General features: G+C 41.2%; 3 protein-coding genes across 3 annotated transcripts; 1 reads left to right on the plus strand and 2 right to left on the minus strand.

Annotated features, from left to right (window-relative positions):
- Nucleotides 1–3,415, minus strand: LOC117761305 (neurogenic differentiation factor 4-like). The gene is made up of 2 exons (XM_034585060.1): nucleotides 3,348–3,415; nucleotides 1–1,699 (listed from the first exon to the last, which is right to left on the minus strand). Exon 2 carries the CDS (start codon nucleotides 1,691–1,693, stop codon nucleotides 695–697), a length of 999 nt encoding a protein of 332 aa, XP_034440951.1. The 5' UTR covers nucleotides 1,694–1,699; nucleotides 3,348–3,415; the 3' UTR covers nucleotides 1–694.
- A 5,518-nt stretch (nucleotides 3,416–8,933) lies between these two features.
- Nucleotides 8,934–13,411, minus strand: endou (endonuclease, polyU-specific). Its single transcript, XM_034585817.1, has 9 exons — nucleotides 13,314–13,411; nucleotides 13,067–13,189; nucleotides 12,819–12,941; nucleotides 11,426–11,597; nucleotides 11,111–11,313; nucleotides 9,768–9,881; nucleotides 9,581–9,687; nucleotides 9,351–9,493; nucleotides 8,934–9,271 (listed from the first exon to the last, which is right to left on the minus strand). Exons 1-9 carry the CDS (start codon nucleotides 13,369–13,371, stop codon nucleotides 9,157–9,159), a joined length of 1,158 nt encoding a protein of 385 aa, XP_034441708.1. The 5' UTR covers nucleotides 13,372–13,411; the 3' UTR covers nucleotides 8,934–9,156.
- Nucleotides 13,412–14,651: 1,240 nt separating this feature from the next.
- tsfm (Ts translation elongation factor, mitochondrial) lies at nucleotides 14,652–17,880 on the plus strand. The gene is made up of 6 exons (XM_034585818.1): nucleotides 14,652–14,787; nucleotides 15,097–15,249; nucleotides 15,384–15,512; nucleotides 15,618–15,740; nucleotides 16,572–16,653; nucleotides 17,320–17,880. Exons 1-6 carry the CDS (start codon nucleotides 14,737–14,739, stop codon nucleotides 17,712–17,714), a joined length of 933 nt encoding a protein of 310 aa, XP_034441709.1. The 5' UTR covers nucleotides 14,652–14,736; the 3' UTR covers nucleotides 17,715–17,880.
- Nucleotides 17,881–18,909: the final 1,029 nt, after the last annotated feature.

An 18,909-nucleotide genomic window follows, 5' to 3' on the forward strand; every position in this document is an offset into this window, starting at 1 on the left:
TATTTTAATCAACATCAACTTTTCCAAAAGAAACAAAATGAAAAAGACAAAGACATGGTATCCAATACAAAATCTATTGGAAATTCGATTTTCACAGTGTTATCCTGAGAATGCTATTTTTAAACTTCTCTCCATCCCTCCTGCAGACACCTTCCAAAAATCAGCTACGTCATGCTAGGGCATCTACCTGTAGAGTGCAAAATAAAAATACCTAACAAAGAAGAGTGGACACAAACGAAAGATAATGCAAGAGACACATTTTCAGTCTAAGAAACAAAGAAAAAAGAAGCTCTGACCACAAACGTATACAAAAGGAAAACCAGACACATCAGAACAAAATTCCATATACACATTATTAAATTAGAGAATAAATAAAAAATACTTTAATTTATGTAGAATATCTGATGGTACCAAAGCTACAGAAGAAGTGCTGATATTACAGTAACAGAACATCTGGTCAAAATGGCCGAAGCAAGATTTCCTGTTTAGACTTGTGGAGTCTTTTTCTTTTGGTCATCAGTTTTTAAAAACCATTATTGGTTTGGGTCAGGTTCAGCAGAACAAGTTCTCCACACATTTGAAACCAACAAGCAGTCAAGATGGATCCCTCTGTGTTAACGTCCAAGAGACGTCAGTGTTCAGACTGGACTCGATCAGCCAGGGTGTACTGATGTGTTGACTCTGCTGACCCTCCTCAGTCTCTGTAGATGGAGGTCATATGTCGGGGGGGCATGTGCGGTGGATGGTAGGCGTCGTATGCCCCCTCTAAGTGTACGTCATAGCTGCTCTGAGGCTGATACAGGCCCTGGTCCAAAGGGGACGGGGAGTAGTGGTGTGTGGGCGGGTAATGAGGTGAAGGCTCCTGTTTGGGCACCAGGTTACTGCTGATGCTCAGAGGTGGCGTAGGAGGGCCGTCATACGGAGGGGTCCCCACACCACCGCCGTTATACTCGTGTGGCGAGTGATTCTCGTACGCTCCTCCTTTAATCGCCCTCAGGTGAAGCAGGTGAGCAGAGTCAAAAGTGCCATACGGCGGACTGGGCAGACCCGGAGAGGAGTAGCTCACCACACCACCAAGAGGAGTAGGTGGTGCCCGAACACCATGTCTGTCCTCAGGCCTCATCCCGCCGCCAGTACCAGGTCCCAGCTGCAAGCAGCCCGCCACCAGGTTGGAGGTGGGCTGCGAGAGGCCCTTACACAGCGTCTCCATGAAAGCCCTGCTCTCCGTGGACACGCCCCCCTCCAGGGCCTCGGACAGAGCGCAGATGTAGTTGCGGGCGAGTCGTAACGTCTCGATCTTAGACAGTTTCTGGGTTTTGGAGTGACAGGGCATGATGGTGCGCAGGCTCTCCAGAGCATCATTCAGACCATGCATGCGTGAGCGCTCCCTGGCGTTAGCCTTTACGCGCCTAGCACGGAAACGTTCCTGCCGAGCTTTGGTCATGCGCTTTTTCTTGGGCCCTCGTCGTTTGGACTTGTTTTCATCCTCCTGGCCTTCCTCTTCGTCATCATCGTCTTCCTCCACATCTTCGCTCCCCATCTCCCTGTCCTGTTGGTTTGTTTCACATTCTCTGTAGTGATGTGATGAGACTGACGCGTCTCCATCAGGTGAGCTCATGTCTTCATCTGTCCACTGCAGAGGGCTGACGGCCTCCTCTCCCTCACCTTGTCTCATATACGGTTTAATCATCATAGTAATCTAAAAAATAAAAGAGAAAACATTACAGATTAAGACTTTAGAAAATCTAGAGACATAAATGTCATTCAAGGTTTCTATCAGCACAGTAAACCCTTTGTGTTTTTGTATTCTCTGTATTTACTTAATCTGTGGATTAAGTTGCTGGGGACAATATGAAAAATGCATATCCCACTATAAATTGATTTAGTTGTATGGTGTTACAGGATATCTGCCGTGCAGAGTGGTACGATGTAAATTTAGTATTGTATTATTATACTTATATATTATACCATAAAAATTATGCAGGTTTTTGCAACTTTCCAACAGCTGGTCTCACATAAGCACAATTCAATCAAATTATTCTCCTCTACTCTACTTTTTACATTATCTGACAGGTACTAGTTACCTTCCTCAGTTAGATTTCACAAAAAGCACAGAGCATGTCTTATGATGCTGATGAAATATGAAATAATAAAAAAAACTTTGATTACAAACTGTCCTAAAGTTTTGTTTTTAATCTAGTGTGATGATACAATAATGAGGTCAAATATCACAATGTAAATTTACACCAAGCTGAAGCACCAGTGGTGTTCAGTTAAGTATAAATCAAACAACAATAAATATTCTTCAGTGGTTTTTATGTGAAGGGTTGTTACTTATAATGAATTTATAAGAATCATTAGTCTGTCATTTTATAAAAGGTGTTTGGAAGATTTATAAAATCTGCACTTAAGTTATTAACTCCTTAACTTTAGACTCTGTAGGCTTATTAAAGTGCATAAGGTTTGCTCTTTGTAACTGAAAACTTACACTAGTTGAGTATTTTATAGAATAAAGTATCTTAAGTCCCAATGTGTTTAAATTTGACTATAATATTTTGAGGCCAATGGAAAAGGACATGATTGAGTATTTCTCTGCAGGCCGTTTGGATAAGACAAGGAGTTAGACCTTCATGATACAGGAAAGTTACAGAAAATATTGTGCTAAACTAAATAATAATATGTAATATAAAGTCTGACTTGGAGTCTAATTCAATTTTCTGTTTCAGCACCGGACAGTTCCCTCCTCAGCCATAGGCACTTCTGATTGGTCGAAACCTTTCACCTTTTTATCTATTTGTTTTTAGTGTTTTTCTTTATATATGGATATTATCTGCGGTTCCCCCCACCCCCACCCTCTCTCTGGGGGTAATCCCGGTCACCTTGTGAAATGGTAATGCCCCTGCGGGATAAAGTCACTGACAGGACTCCAATCTGGGCCATCGCAGGATTTGCTACGCGGATGAAGCGGCGACCATGGGATTAAATGAAAGATCGACATCCCCCAGATCAGTGACACAGGACTCAGATTGAATTGAAATAGACTTTTTCCAAAGAGCCTGAAAAAATGATGTCTCGCCACAGATTGCGTGCGTGAGCAGCTATTTGCTAAATGGCGTCTGAAGCATATTAAGATAATCCTTTTATGCATTTTTTCTTTTTTCATGAGATGAATTCATTCATGGCCTGTTGACTTTAGGAAACCAAAGCTGTAAGGCTTTTTAAAAAGTAAAGAAGAATGTAAAAACTAATAAAGCTGAAATGTTAAAGACATGTATAGCTATAAGTTCCATCCTCTCTTTCATATAAATAGTAGATGATATAATAAATGAATAATAGGTCAATTTTACCTGAGCTGATGAGTTCCAGAACTTATTAAAGAAGTTTTCTCTGTGTCCATGAAGTGGCGCCGCACTTTGCTGCTGTCACTGTGTCAGTGCGGGTCACTCTGCGGGAGGTTTTAACCTCCGCGTTAAATAAGCTCCTCCCCCCTCAGCTGCGAGGATGACGCGCCTGAGCTCGCGCGCGTGGCCGGCCCGTGGCTCTCGAGGCTCCGCTGTGTGCCGCCCGTGTGTGTGTGTGTGTGTGTGTGTGTGTGTGTGTGTGTGTGTGTGTGTGTGTGTGTGTGTGTGTGTGTGTGTGTGTGTGTGTGTGTGTGTGTGTGTGTGTGTGTGTGTGTGTGTGTGTGTGTGTGTGTGTGTGTGTGTGTGTGTGTGTTCCATGTATTCCATGTATTCCATGTATTACTCATGTTGTGGGGACCTAAATCTGTTTACACCCAATTGGGACATGTCCTCCTTGTGGGGGGGAAACAATCCCCATAATGCAAATCATAAAATGTTAACGTGAAAACATGTTTAAGGTTAAAGTTAAGAATAGGGGTTGTGCTAGGTTTAGGTAAGGTTTAAGTTAAGGATTAAGTTGAGGGTAAATTAAGGTTAGGTTTTTTTTAACGTTAGGTTTAGGTTAAGGTTAGGTTCAGATCAAGGTTTAGCCAAGTAGTAACTATGGTTAAGGTGTATTTGTGTGTGTGTGTGCGTGTGTGCGCGTGTGCGCGTGTGTCTTTGTTGCTTTGCGGGGGCGGCCGCCAAATCCGCAGTACGTTTGCATGGAGCAGAGGCGAGACGCGCTCAGTCGGCTGAGCCTAACTGTATGTGACAGCTTGAAGTTGCGTGTGAGCAGGTGTTTGCTCTATCCCCTCTTCCAGCCATCCATCCCTCTGCACTGCCGAGATACACAGGCTGCTGAGCAAGTTCATGTCACCCAGGAGGAAGCACTGACCCCACGGTTAGAGTTTGGTCACAGGAGGTGTGCAGAGACATGGGTAATATGACTTTGGGACTCATTTCACCCCCTCCTCTCTGGAGCTTAAAGCCTCATGCCCCTTTTAAATGTTGGCCAAGGAGACACATTGAATTAATGTATTCACTTGTCTGTTAGTTTTAAAAGTTCTAAAATGTATTGCTTATTTCAGATGATAACTTGGTTCAAGCAAGTACTTAAGCTGGAAAGTCCACGTTGTCACACAAATCTCACTGTTTGTCAATGATTTAGTGTTTTCACAAAAACAACACTGGAATGTCTCTGCCCTGTTAGAGTTCTTGAGATTAAGTGTTTGTTGGACCTTAGAAATATAAATAACCTCATAGGCCACAAGAAGTGACTCCATAAAGCTCAAAACATTTCCAGTATTTTTACAACTAGCCCAGTGTTTCCAAGGTCAATAATATCAGGATTTATTTTGTTTTTTTAAGCAAAATATTGAAACTGCTGTATAATTTACATGAGACCACTCTATGTCTTATATGCATCAGTGATTCTTTTCAAAAATTCAGTCAATGTCCTTTTTAGATTACCCAGTGAATCTCACACCAATGGATTTATTTACTTATTATAAGTTAAGCATTATAAGACATGTCTTCTTAAAGTAATGCTGTGATATTCCAATCATATTTTCCCTTGATATATATTTATATATATATATATATTTGTAGGTGCAGACCTTTAAATGTTTAGTATATTTCGATAGCCTATTTTGAGTATTTTAAGTTTTTTCAGTATTTGAAGTTGCACAACTTTCAGGCCCCGATAGTTCAGAGACACCATGATATGAGACGTTTGTGCTTTGTTATGTCAAGGAATTTAAAGCTGCAGGCTGTTATGAAATGTTGGGGGGAAAAAATTACAGTAACTCTTTACCATTTTTATCACGACAGTAACAGTAATAAAAAATAAAATAATCTGCATTGATATAAATAAATTACAATGCAAAACGTGTGCTAACACTAACATGCACTACAAGATGTGTAACTTAACCAAAGCGCAGCAACAATGGAGCAAGAATCAGTTGTAATATCCACAAGTTAATGGGCTAATTTAGGTGATTTAAGCAGCTTGTTTGAGCTTCAGCTGAGTAGTAGCTTCTAGTTACTGTAAAGTCTCAACTGTGTAATGTGTCATTCAAACTTTGTCACACAGCACATGAGTTTTAAATAGTATATAAGGTCACAATGATTATTTTGTTCATTTTATGACCATGCACTATCTAAAATAATTGAATTAAATGAATTAGTATTTACACTTGAGCTCTAACAGAGAGGCTTGAGGTACATTACAAGGTAATCTGCCTGTGCTCCCAAAGTATGTGTGTCTCATTCCCGGTTCATTCCCAGGCCGACCACCTTTCCCACTGCTCCCCCCCCCCCTGGGTCCCTGCCTTTCCTATTCCACACCTGCAGCCTGAAATGGGAATACAGAGCCTGGCCTCTTCCATCCCCAGAGTGGATCTAGCAGGGGAATATGATTGCTGAGGCCTTGCGTCCCCATTGCATATATACGCACACACAACAATGTTTATGATACTTAAGTACAATATAATGTGCTCTTTATATTGTTTTGGATGTACGAGTTGGATCCGAATCGGATAAATAACAATTTTAAAAAAATAGTTTTTGCCCCTTCATCGTTCTTACTTCCAGTTTGACCCACTTACTGCATGTCGTCCATTCTTCATGTTCTACAAGTGGTGCTGAGCAGAAGTGTACGTGTGTCATAATGTCCCCAGGTCCCTCAGTGAAGGCCACACATGATGAGTCCGTCCTGCAGATGGTCTTCTTTTTAACACGTCTCCTATTTTAACGGTCCGAGGCTCAGATGCTCATCTATTCTCCACTGGCTGCTCGGCTCACTCAGCATGGTCGCGTTGCTCAGAGGAGCAACAGTCTCTCCCTCGCCCTATCTAGGTATGTTTGGGAGGTGGGGATGTAGTTTATAAAAAAAAAAAAGAAGGACAGATAAAACTTCACTCCAGTTCACACACAAACATGACCTTCCTCTGAATCCCCAGTGTTTCTGTGTGTGGTAGTGGGGAAAAGATGGTTTTGTCCATCTGTCATACTGGAAGTCCTCAGAGAGATGCCAACACTGGAGCATGAGGGGCATGTTTGTCAGTGTATTCGTGTGTGGGTGTGTGTTCACGTGTGGGGATGAGGATAGATAACATTTACTTCCTCCAATATCAGGAGCCTTGGTTTTACTCTGACTGCAGCAATAGTCCAACAAGGTCACTTTAACAGACCAAGCCTGCACATGTCTGGATCCACTTCAAACTTTATTCTATTGTAACAACAGTGACAAAGCCGTCATCAAATTGTTTGGAAAGCAAACAAAAACCTCCAGAGAATGAACGTTGCTCTGTGTTTCATGGTCCCCCATCAACTTTACAAATGGCCGGCACCTATAAGCCAAACTTGAACCTCCCTCCAGCCCAGCACCGACCCTGGGGAGAGAGGGTTGATGTTGACCATGTGTCCTCCTGCTAACCATCTCATTGATGGACCTCACTAGTGGGTAAAATAGATACCCCCCACTCCGCCTGAACCCCTAAACCCCCTTAACCCTGCCCTAAACCCTCTGTTGGCCCCCTGTTGTGCGTGCTCATTGGCTGACCGCCTTCAGGCGTCCCTTTTCCACGGGTCCATTGTCTGGCCCCATAAGCAGCTTTGTTTCTGCATGTGCAGCTGGGCTAGCCCGCGCAGCCATTAGCCGCAACACGCCAAAGGGAGAGCGGGATAATATAATTACAAAACAAAAGTCAGGTGGCTCACGAGATCTGCCGGGAGAAGCCCATTTGGGGGAGATGCGAGGACATGCTGGCGGGTGGCCAGCTATAATTCGATTATGAAGTTGTGTGAGTGACAAAAGAAACAATTGGATCTTTTTTTCTTTTATTTGCCCCACTGTGATTTAATTTGATTCCATTGGGGCTTTAAAAACGAGGGCAGAGTGAAAAGAGGGAAGATTTACTCTTCTAATTTCTGGAGTCACCAGCTCAGAAAATCGACGCTTGTCTAACAAAAACTGCAAGAGAAATTCCTCCCTGGGCTAACTTTATTGTCATGTTGCCGTAACACTCGAGGCTGCATGTGAGGCCGGATTCAGATGAATTGCTGAAGGCGCCGGAGTTTTCCTGCAAACTGACTGGTCTTGTGCTCTTGTTTTGCATGAATGAACACAGATCGGTGGACAATGGGATCAGTGGCAGATCCATCTCCTGTAATACTTTCTTTAAACAGGGCTGCGAGTGTGTCCCCCTGTTCTGTCGGCAGACTAGAATTTATCCTGTTAGTCACCCTAGATGAATGAAAGAGTAAAATCAACCCCCATCCCAGCTGGACACACACGCATACACACACACACACGCTGGGGAGTTAGACACACAGCTTTATGGACAGCTGATAAGAGCAGGTTTAGCTGGTGGCCACTGTTCAGAGCAGGTCAAGCAGAACAGGATCTGTTTATGTCTTTTTGTTTCTATGGTTCATACCACATACGACTGATTTTTTTTTGTGTGGTGTTTTGTTTTGTTTTGCTGTTAAGTAAGACAATAAGCGATTGTGTCAAATGCACACATGTCCTTGCCACTGAAGGGTTGGTGTCAGTATTGTGCCTGCATAGAGCGTGTAAACGCCCATTTTTTGCCCCATTAGGCACCGTTCGATCGTGCCCCTGGGAGAGCACCACATTCTCATGCTCTGTACGACTGCTCAGAAATGTCTTGTTTACTGTTTTATTTATGCAATAGTCAAGGCAGGTGTCAAAAGAATATTTTGAGGATATACAGAATATACATATTATTTTCTACCAGTGAGAAAGTCTGTTCTAAACCTTTTTGTTTGGAATGTTCTGTTCTCTTTTCCTGTGATGATCGTCTGTAGCTACTTCAGAATTCTTCCTTGTCATAAGTGAGTCCTCCTTAAACAGTCTTACAATATATCACTTTTTTATTGTCAATATGGTTTCGGTCAGTGAAGTTAGAAAAAACTTTGTGTTCAATCTACCTTGTTTATCTGCAAAGAAGATTTTCTAATGTTTTTTAATAAAATGAAATTGATTTAGATTTATTGTCTATGGTCTATATATAACTTTGAAAGATTTATTCAGCTGGTTTTATTTTGTCATAAATTAAATTTTTCAGAGATTTGTTAAGCAATTTACTCAATCTTCAGACGCTTTTACTTTGAGGACAAATTGCCAAACAGGAAGTGGTTCTATGAATTTGTTGCCATGACGGGGATCAGCACCTGTGCTTTGTGTCTGTGTCTCATATGGTGAAATAATATTCAAACTATCAAAAATAACCTGCCGGAGACCCAGTTGCCGATCACTGCTGCGGTTTATCATAGGATGTAAAAGAAGTCATTTACAACTCGCTTTGCGAACTAAGGCACACCGCCCGGCCCCAACGACTGCTATAGAGCGCTGGTCACCTGTTTTATTCAATTGTCATCAATATTTAACAAAAATGGCACGTCCACCTCGCACCAAATTTGACGCTGCACTTCCCAGGGCCATAAAAAATACACATGCTAAGCGGGAGGCCAATAAGTTGAATGGTTCGTGAGATATGTGTTGCACATACAGACAGATAGACAAACGTTTGTTGAATTATTAGGTAAATTGCTTTATTACAGCTTGTTGGGAATGAATATCAGCATGTGTTATATGTTCATATCAGGCCATAGCTCTTAACTTTTCAAATGAAATATGCTTCATACTTCACTGAGATACATGCTTCTGTTGGGAATATTATTTCAAAGCATTTATATGATGAGTCTAATGATTGACAGAAAGACTTTCATTGTTCATCAGATGGCAGCTTCAGGGGGTTGAAGGAAAGGCAGAGGCGATGAACTTCTTCCCATTCCCATAGGAAGTTTTGTCCCAGGTGTAGGTTTGGATGATTAGTTCCTTTCCTCCCAGGCTCAGACGACACCTGAGGATGACAGACATTGGTAAAAATCAGAAAGGAATCAGGAGCTGGAGGACGTCGGAGGACATGTAGATTTACTCACTGTTTTCCGGGGCGTGTGATGTAGCAGAGGCTGTAAAGGGCAAAGTCGAATTCAGGGCTGCAGCCGATGACGGCAGATCCGACCTGCTTGAAGTAGCCATCCCACTTAAACTGCATCCCCATGACATCAGGGAATGTCGTCCACTGAGAGCAGAAGTAAAGAAAGTAAAGGGGATGCTTTACATATCACAACGTAAACACCATATTCGGGTCTTTATTGTGGATGCTTACAGGCCCATTGAAGCTGTGGCTGTAGTAGTTCAGCTGCCCCCTTTTTTCAAGACGATAAAACTGGATCCAGTTGTGGAAACCAGACACTTTTCCTCCCTTGATCTCTCCTGTCACGCAGAATGTATTTTTCAATGCACGCATGAAAAAAACGTATTTTCAAGACATCTGTGGTGTTTCCAAGACAGACCTGCAAAGATGTGTTCGAAGCCACTGGAGTCCATCTTGCCGTTGTAGCGGGAGTACAGACCGAACCACATCATCTTCAGATCATGGAGGAACTCTTCCTCCGATGCATAGACACCTGAAAATGCAGAATGTTATTCTAGAGCACTACACCAGGCTGTGGAGACATTAAGCTCAGTAATACAAAAAACATAATGTCAGATTTTGCGTGAGAATATTGTTCAGTACCGAAGTTGTCTGTAGCCTACTTCCATGGGTTCGTTACAAACCGTGACCAGTATTTTATTTAAATGTGGCAAATTGTGAACAAATAAAGGATAAAAAAACAAGGATTAAATTTCATTTCTCAGTTAACTCACTGACTCACATCCCTCAAGTAGTAGTAAGACGAAGGATAATAACAGGTGTGACCAAACTGATAATAACTTCTTGCACTATTGGAGTTTTAAGCCGAGGAAGTTGGTGGAAGGATGCGATATGACATTTTCTTGAGGATCCAGATCAGAGGGCGGATCAAGGAATTGAATTTACCTTTCTTTAACGTTGGGACATAGGACGTTTTTTGATGTCTTCCCAGATAAAATAATTCATGGATCTTGATTAAATCAAGAGGACTGATATCTATGATTGTGTACAATTTGGTGCAGCTTCATTGAATTGAAGGGCACTGTTGGGCCAGAGGTATGCAGCCTTTTTTTTCCGTTTTAAAATGTTATTGTTAACTTTTAAATCTCTAAATGGACTGGCACCGCCTGGCTGAACGTCTCCATACTCACACTCCAGTTAGAGAGCTGAGATCAGCCACTCAGCTGCTCCTGGATGTACTTAAAACGAGGCTCATAACCAGAGGTGATCGTGCCTTTGCAGTAGTCGCCCCAAACTTGTGGAAGAGCTTACCACTCCACATTAGATCTGCCCCCTCTCTAGCACACTTCAAATCCTTACTAAAAACACATCTGTTCTTCTTGGCCTTCTCCTCGAGTTGAAAACGTTTATGTCTCAGCTGATTTTATTTTATTGTTGTATTTCTTATTTTATTTTTACTACTTGTACTCTGATGTATTACGTGTCACTGTCTTCTTGTTGTACCTTATACTTGTGAAGCACTTTGGTCAATCAAGTTGTTTTAAGTGTGTCCAAATAAATAAAATTGACATTGACTCTGCTATGTGCTATTTTAGTTTATCAGTAGTATGGGTGATGTGAGGTACTGGGCTGGGGGGGTGCACTTGTCTCAGTTTCGTCTGAAGGTGGCCACATAGTGTTGGACTTCACAATACTACAGCAATAACATCACCCTGCACCATATGAGCAGTGCTGAATCAGCATTATACATGGACCTATTACCCTTTGTGTAAAGGAAGGCAAACAGCTCCCTGCCCAGCTCAGTGTTGGACATGGCCTCCTTGATGAAAGTCTTCTGCTCAGTGAGCTGCTGCGGGCCGAAGACCTCGGCCTGTCCCGTCATCCTGAGGTAGTTGTCCAAGACAGCCAGGAAAGCAGCATATGTGGGTCTGGAGAGGAGCGCCCCGTCCACGTAGCGGAAGAAGCTGGAAGTGCAAGCACAAACCCCAGATGACACAGAAACGGAGCTAAATAAATCTAGATCAAGAACAAGAGGACCAATGAGAGGATGCTGTGCTAATAAGATTGTCTGCTCACGGCCGAGAGGAGAGATCTGTCTGCGAGCTTGTCTGAGAGTTGTGCACCAAAGCCTGAGGGTCAATGATCAGCTCTGAGGCTGTGGCCTTGTTTGAGTCCAGAGCATAAAGCACCTCAGAGACGGACTTGATATCAGCATCAGTGATCACACTGCTGCCACCTCCTGCATCACCTGTGGAAAATAAAGATAAAAAAGGTTAAATATGATGGTGATTTATGCTTTTCTGTACCCAAAGTGGAATTACCAGTGGTGGAAAGTAACACTAAAACAGTAATATGGTAGTTATAATACACACTAAAAGGGGCCACTCTCTATATTGAGTACTTCTGCTTTTTAAACAATCCACTTAAATTCAGTAAGTTTTTTTTCTAACACTCCAGCTTAACTACTGTGCATTATAACCATGTTATGTACTGTAGAAAATGATCTGATTGCATCTACCACTACTTTTAAAAACAGAGGGAGCAGGTGAAGATGAGGAACAAGAAATATGTTCAACATGTTATATAGTACAACAGTGGCACCTGCTGGTCACATAGTGAATGAAGTTTTGACCAGTGGAGGCTATTTGCATAATCTCCAGTGGTGGAGAAGGTAATGAGATCCTTGAGTTAATAACATTTTCCAATACCACAATGAAAAATAGTCCACTTAAAGTAAAGAGATAGATACTCAAGATAAATACGATGGGCGACGAGAAAAAAAAGTTCTGATCAAATTTGAGATAATTTTATTTCTTTTTTTGACTCTTTTTTTTGTTAAATACTGGTGAATTTTACCTCACTGAGCTTAAAACAATTGTTTACCTGATGAAACCATTTCAGAAGTTGAGAGGGAGAATCTCTCTTTGCTGCTAACAAGTCATAGACATCTGAAATATGACAATTGACCCCTATACTTGACCACTAGTTTAATCCTTGATAATATTGGATATTTTAGAAATGTATTTCATGTCTCTTATGTGAAAATATCTTTAAATAACTAGTAACTACAAATGACAAATATGTGTAGTGTGAACTACATATATTTCCCTCTGAAATCTAGTGGTGTACAACTATATGGTAAGAAATTACCAAAATTGTACTCAAGAACATGAGTGTTCATATTTATCATGTATACTTGTAAATGTATTTTCCGCTGCAAACCAAGACAACACATATGCATTAATTAGAGCATGACATGACCAGATAAACTGAATGAACAAACAAACAAACTAAAGATTGAAGTTATTTTCACAAACAGCAGACACTGGTCTCATTGTTAAACTGCTGACTGGTCAGATTTCCACCATGTGAAAGTCACCAGGTGTCTTATGAGGCCCGGTGACAGTGATAGGATACAGGACTGCCCATGGGACGGGGTGGGCAACAGGTGAAACGTGGTCGGTCTTACTTTCACAGAGGTCTGTGTAGTCGTTGCAGCAGTTGTTGTGCTGGCCGCACTTGGAGTTGCAGTGGCACTTGTTCTGAGAGTTGTATTTCTCGTCACATCTGCCTTTACAAGATCTGGCTCCAGCTGGAGAGAAAAGAAGCAGACATGATGAGAGGCAAGATGCACAATGGTAAATAAAATGTTTTCTACAGGAGTCTAAAATTTGTTAATGAGTAATTACAAAGCGGGAATCTGCTCCTGGCTCTCACCTTTGCATTGTGATGCGTAGTCTGCACAACAATCTCCGAAGCGCTCACAGGATGTGTTACACTGACAGGAGAAGTTATTGTCCGTTCCATAACCACACCGACCCTGACACGAGTCCAGGGAGTCTGGTAACAGCGAGGGCAGATTTGAATACGTTAGCAATGCAGTGATATCTTACATATGTTAAATAGTTATTAATGAACCTGTAATATGGGTTATGGTGATAATAGAACAGAATAAATCTCTTACTGCCATATCCCTGACAGATCAGGGTCACAGAAAGTGTGAGGAGAGCAATGACCTTCATCCTGACTCAGCCAATCCTGAAAACAAGGCAGACTGATGGTTATTGTGGTCTCCCTTTTATAGCAACTTTCACCTGACCAATGCAAACACAAGACTCTTAAACCCAGCCCACAGGTCTGAGTAACTTCAGAGTTGATTTGGATAAAATACAAAAAATATTCTATAAGGTGAAACATTTCTTAATCATAAGCTGCTGTTTATTTATTTATGGATCCATGAAACAAAACCCAAACAAGGTGGAAACTTGTTAAAAAAAAAAGCGTCTTCACTGTGAAACTGTACAGCTGCTCTGCAGCAACAGATGGTGCTTCAATATATCGATAAAAGATCAAAGACAAAGTGTGAGCTGTGATAACAAATGCATTTTCAGACATTTTACATTTTAAAAATAGATTTATGTTCATAAATAAATATGTATCCATTTAAATCAAAGTAAAATGTGTATTTAACAGCATATTGCATTCTATGGTAAAGCAATGAAATCAAACATAGAATGACCGTTTTTCAAAGTAAAATGATAGTCTGTCGGCGCCCATTGCCCAGATGTTGTATTTCACAGGGTTTGTACAAGATACCTCAGATAACCCAGAATAGCTCACCTGCGTCAATGTCCCAGCATGTTGAGATCACATGTTTCTCGTAGAATGACAAATACCACGTGGCAAGATGCAAAGACACAATATTTTCAGAGGACTTTAGATGTAAGAAAAAAGTACAATGTTGAAATTATCTGTGCTTTTCTCTCTCTAACCCACAAAAGAAAACTACACATTTTTCTTGGCATTAGCCGACAGTGCAGTTTGTCAGAGTTGTTGTGTTTTTCTATCTCAAAATCGCACATACACTTTGTACCAAGTAAGAAAAGATGGAGAAAGCAGGGCACATATTTTATACATACATTTTTTTTAATACATTTTAACTGATCATATGGATCATTTCAGGTTAAACCACCATGTCACTGTTAAAAGATACTGTTAATTGTAATTTGAGAGCTGGTAACAAATGCAAGAATAAAAGGTTGTTCCCAAAGAAGAGTGGTTCACAATCATTTCACATAGACTGACCTGCAACACTTTGACGTGAATGTTTTTATTTGAAGAATGTATTTAAGTAACAAAAAGGCCTCTAACATAATATTTATATTTATATTAATAAAATATTAAATATTTTTATTTCTATTCATATTTCTATTTTTAGGACATGACAGGTGCTGGAGAGTTATACTCCCTCCGGTGCTGTGGGGGGCGCTAAGCAGTGATAATAAACCACCGCACATCATCTTGTTTGTCCCTTCACGGCTTCCTGACACAGCGTGGATTTCAATGACACTGATCTTACATGAGCCCGTTCACTTACACAGTGTGTGATGATGTCGTTAACCTTTCTATTCAGAAGAGTAGCTCGTGATGTTACGAAGGTGAGCAGGTTCAAACTGTGTCCTGGTGTTTGTGCTGTATCTACAGTTTGATCTGCCAGTAGCTGCTCTGCATGTTAGCTGCTGTACTTCAGGATTTACCAGCCAACGTTACTGGGACACTTTCAATGAGGTGTCCTGCTAATTCATTCACTTTATGTGATGTTACTGTGGCTGGACATCTCTGCGATATATTTGTCTTCAAGTGTTATTAGTTGTGCAGGAGGTGTGGTTCATCTCAGAGTCTTCTACAGACAGTGAACCTCTGTCCCTGGGCTTGTGACACTGTGGGTAACATCTTGTTTTCCTCAGGTCAGCCTGTGCCAACATGTACAGTCCTTACACAGCGGCTGTCAGCTCCTGGCTGTAGACAAAGCCCTCCTGATGAAACTGAGGAAAAACACCGGCTACACTTTCATTAACTGCAAGAAAGCACTGGAGAAGTTTGATTATGACATAACCCAGGTAACGCCTCTCTTCCTAATCACCCTCCGCTCTCACAATTCAGGTGTCCGACAATAAGACAATATAACTGTGGCTGGAGAGGTGGAAACAACCAGCTTTCCTGAGTGTGTGTGTCTGATTTCTCTGACTTTCAGGCAGAGACCTGGCTAGACGAGCAGGCTCAGAAGGAGGGCTGGAGCAAAGCAAACAAACTGGAGGGCCGCAAGGCCAAAGAGGGTCTGATCGGTCTGTTTATAAGAGATAAAGCTGCAGTTATGGTGGAGGTAAGGCTGCTAGAAGCTGTTACTGACATCGTCATTTCAGCTGATCAGGGTTGACTTTGGCAGACTCTGATTTTTCTTGTTTTTCTTCTTGTGTTTCTGACGCAGGTGAACTGTGAGACAGACTTTGTTGCTCGCAATGAGAAGTTCCAGCAGCTGGTTAAAGATGTGGCATTTGCCACCTTGGCTCACCATCAGAATAAAACCAAAAGCCAGACAGGATATATCAAGGTACGGTCACACAAAGTTATTTAAAGGTTCAGTGTGTAGAATTTAGTGACATCTAGTGGTGAAGTTGCATGTTGCAGCTGAATACCCCACACCTCACCCTCCCCCTCCAAACACGAAAGAGAACCTGTGGTCACCTTCAGTTGTATAAAAAACTCAGATGGTATTTAATTTGTCAAGTTAAGACAACTCTAACAAACATGGTGGCCTCCGTAGAGAAGACCTGCTCCCAATGTAAATATAAAGTATTTAAATATGAAAGGCCCATTCCAGGGTAAAGAAAACATGTAAAATTTAGATGAAACACACTAGTGAAAACATCAAAAGGATTATTTTATATTTAAAATTTCTGCCAATAGATCAATTTCACCTAAATCTTACACACTGGACCTTTTAACTCAGTTTAATTTAAGATACTTAAACCCTTTTTTCTAAATGTTAATCATACATAAAGTGATTTAGGTGCTTTAGTGTGGTGGGGAAGGTTCAGATTACTATTTCAGTGCCTGCAGCTCAATGCAGTTGCACAACTTTGACATTTTGAAAGAAATGCTTATTTGCTTACCTTCAAATAAGTTATGAATGACAGGGGCCACTGTGGCTCTAAGGAACCTTCGATGCAGGCATTTGTTTAAAGCATAGTAGCAAAGTGTCTGAATAGTCATGTCAATACTGAGATATCCTAGATATACAATAGTAGAGCTGATCACAGCTCACAGTGTGTGATTTGCTTTTATATGCAACAGATGTCAGTGTGATATCTATATCGAGTTGATATCCAAAAGAGTAACTTTTCCTACGCTGTGAATGTTAACGTATTGCATCTGTTTTCAGAGTGTCCTGCCAGGAGAAGAGTTGAGTAAACTCAGTGTGAATGAAGGAGCTTCACTAGCAGACCAGGTGGCTCTAACCATAGGTCAGTAAGAAAAATGTTTTCTTCAAAGTGAAGCTTCTCAGTTTCACTCTAAAACTCCAGTTTTTTTGCTATTTGTTTTAAAACCTGAATCCCTCATGCTCAGTTTACAGCATTTTTTTCAACTGGGTTTTCAACACTGATGATGTAACTTAACACTTTTCGAAATCAAGTTGATTTGGTCCACTGCACTTGTTTAAATCCAAGCTTGTGTTTTTAAAATAAAAACAATTGCTAGGCAGCATTTCATTTTTCGATTCTCAAGGGTTATTATCAGTGATCAGAACAGATGTGTAACCAATAAGAGCAATGGAACGTCCCAAATCACTGACTGACAGGGAGATGTAGATGTGATCGAGCCATTTCAAATGATGATATCACATTATTAATACGTGATATCATCAGGTCATCTGAGAAGTCAGACTGGTTGGGGCAGAGGTAAATGGAGGAGGGTGGGAGGAGTAATGGTGAGACACACATAGAAGAAGAAGACATGAGTTAATCAATTGCTGTCCACTTTGTCCATTTTGTTTAATACTCTCTCCACCTTGGATTCAACAGACCTCTCCACATCAGTGGCAGCCAACTTGGTTGTTAATCAAAATGCTTTCCATGTTATGTTATTGTGACATTCATGGTTAAAACACGTTTCCCTTCCTTCCGTCTCAGGTCGCCTTGGCGAGAACATGTCAGTGAAACGGGCGGTGACGGTTGGTGTCCCTGCTGAGTGGCACATCGGGTCGTATGTGCACGGTGGTGTGAGCGGCCAGACTGAGGTGGCTATGGGGAGGTACGGTGCCCTGATCGTATTCCAGGGTGGAAAGGAGGCAGACCGTGAAACCCTAGGTCGGAAGCTGGGACAGCACATAGTGGGAGAGGCCCCTGTGTCCCTGGGCAACATGGATGACCTGCCCTGCGGGGAAAGCGAGACACGTCTGCTGCCTCAGACCTTTCAGGGAGACCCAAGCAGGACAGTAGCACAGTTCCTCAGGGGTCAACAGGCTCGGGTGTTAGACTTTGTCCGATTTCAGTGTGGAGAGGCAGCCAGTGAGAAAACAGAATGAGAGGAGGGAAATTATTTATCCAATGGGATTTGTCCTGTGTCTTTATTTCATATGAAAAGTGTCAATTTACCATTAAACATTCAGACAGTCACAGATTATCACCATGCATTTAAAAGAACTACAACCATTGTAACAAACAGTTCATCAATAAAATGTTTTTAATGAAAATGTTTTTTACTTGATACATTCTTTTTAAATCAGTGAACTCTGCTTTAATTATTTTGTCCATATGAACTTCTAAATCAAACAACCCACCGGGATGTCATTTTCATATTTTTGTATGTATTCTCAGGTAGATTTCTCCTTACATGTATTTGCAGATAAATTTGAAGGAGATGTTGCTTAAGTGAAAGGTGGTGATAAGTTTATGAGTCCAGCTTTTTTTGTTGATACCTTTCATACAAATGATGAAATTACAGTTTTGTTTGGGCCAAGGTAACAGAAGTACCTGCAGCAAACAGATGAAAATGAGCTTTTCTTCACTTGTTAACGCACGGTGCATAAACACAAAAAACATTTAACTGCAATTGTTCATGCGTGTGATGAATCCCACCCTCTCAAATCCCTTCAAATCCAACTAAGCACTTTCCAGGCACATTAATAAGAGCTTCATGTGTTTGTAGAGGTAGTTCATGATGGAATTTAAAGTTTGATTTGAATCATCGTCCTGTTGTAGAGACCAGACGTGAAATAAAAATGTAACTGTGCATTAACATTTAAAGAAAAGCTTATAATTAATGTGTTTGCTGCAGGGGCTGCTTTTATCATTTGGCTGGGGTTTTCCCAGACTTGTCAATGAATTGCCCATGTTTTGCCAAAACAGATATAAAAAATGGTTTCTTCTATTGTTAGCAAGATTACGCAAAAACCAATCAACCAATTTCCATTAAGTTTTGTGGAGGGGTGGGGCAGGACCGTAGGAAGAACCCATTACAATTTGGGGAGGATTGGTACGACGGGGTGTTTTTCAACGTCGTCCTTGATTTCTCAAAGACTAATACATGGATCTTGATTAAAAAAAAATCATGCACATTCATTTTTCATATTCATATTGAATTTTTGAGTTTGTGCAATTTGGTGCGGATCCAAATAAAAATCCAGTGAATTTAAAGGTCCTGTGTGTAAGATTTGGGGGAAAGGGATCTATTGGCAGAAATTCAAAATATAAAATCGTGTGTTTCATCTAGATTTTACA

The sequence above is a fragment of the Hippoglossus hippoglossus genome, chromosome 5, assembly GCF_009819705.1.
Source record: "Hippoglossus hippoglossus isolate fHipHip1 chromosome 5, fHipHip1.pri, whole genome shotgun sequence".
NCBI classification, from domain to species: Eukaryota; Metazoa; Chordata; class Actinopteri; order Pleuronectiformes; family Pleuronectidae; genus Hippoglossus; species Hippoglossus hippoglossus.

Excerpts from the sequence above, each read along its gene's own strand:
- LOC117761305 (XM_034585060.1), bottom strand. The coding sequence starts at position 1,693 with ATGATGATTAAACCGTATATGAGACAAGGTGAGGGAGAGGAGGCCGTC.
- endou (XM_034585817.1), bottom strand. The coding sequence starts at position 13,371 with ATGAAGGTCATTGCTCTCCTCACACTTTCTGTGACCCTGATCTGTCAG. Across the intron at positions 11,598-12,818 it reads CTACACAGACCTCTGTGAAA|GTGATGCAGGAGGTGGCAGC; the intron begins GTAAGACCGACC and ends TATTTTCCACAG. Across the intron at positions 9,494-9,580 it reads GCCACAGCTTCAATGGGCCT|TGGACGACATTCCCTGATGT; the intron begins GTAAGCATCCAC and ends TTCTGCTCTCAG.
- tsfm (XM_034585818.1), top strand. The coding sequence starts at position 14,737 with ATGATGTCGTTAACCTTTCTATTCAGAAGAGTAGCTCGTGATGTTACG. Across the intron at positions 15,250-15,383 it reads TTGATTATGACATAACCCAG|GCAGAGACCTGGCTAGACGA; the intron begins GTAACGCCTCTC and ends TCTGACTTTCAG. Across the intron at positions 16,654-17,319 it reads CCAGGTGGCTCTAACCATAG|GTCGCCTTGGCGAGAACATG; the intron begins GTCAGTAAGAAA and ends CTTCCGTCTCAG.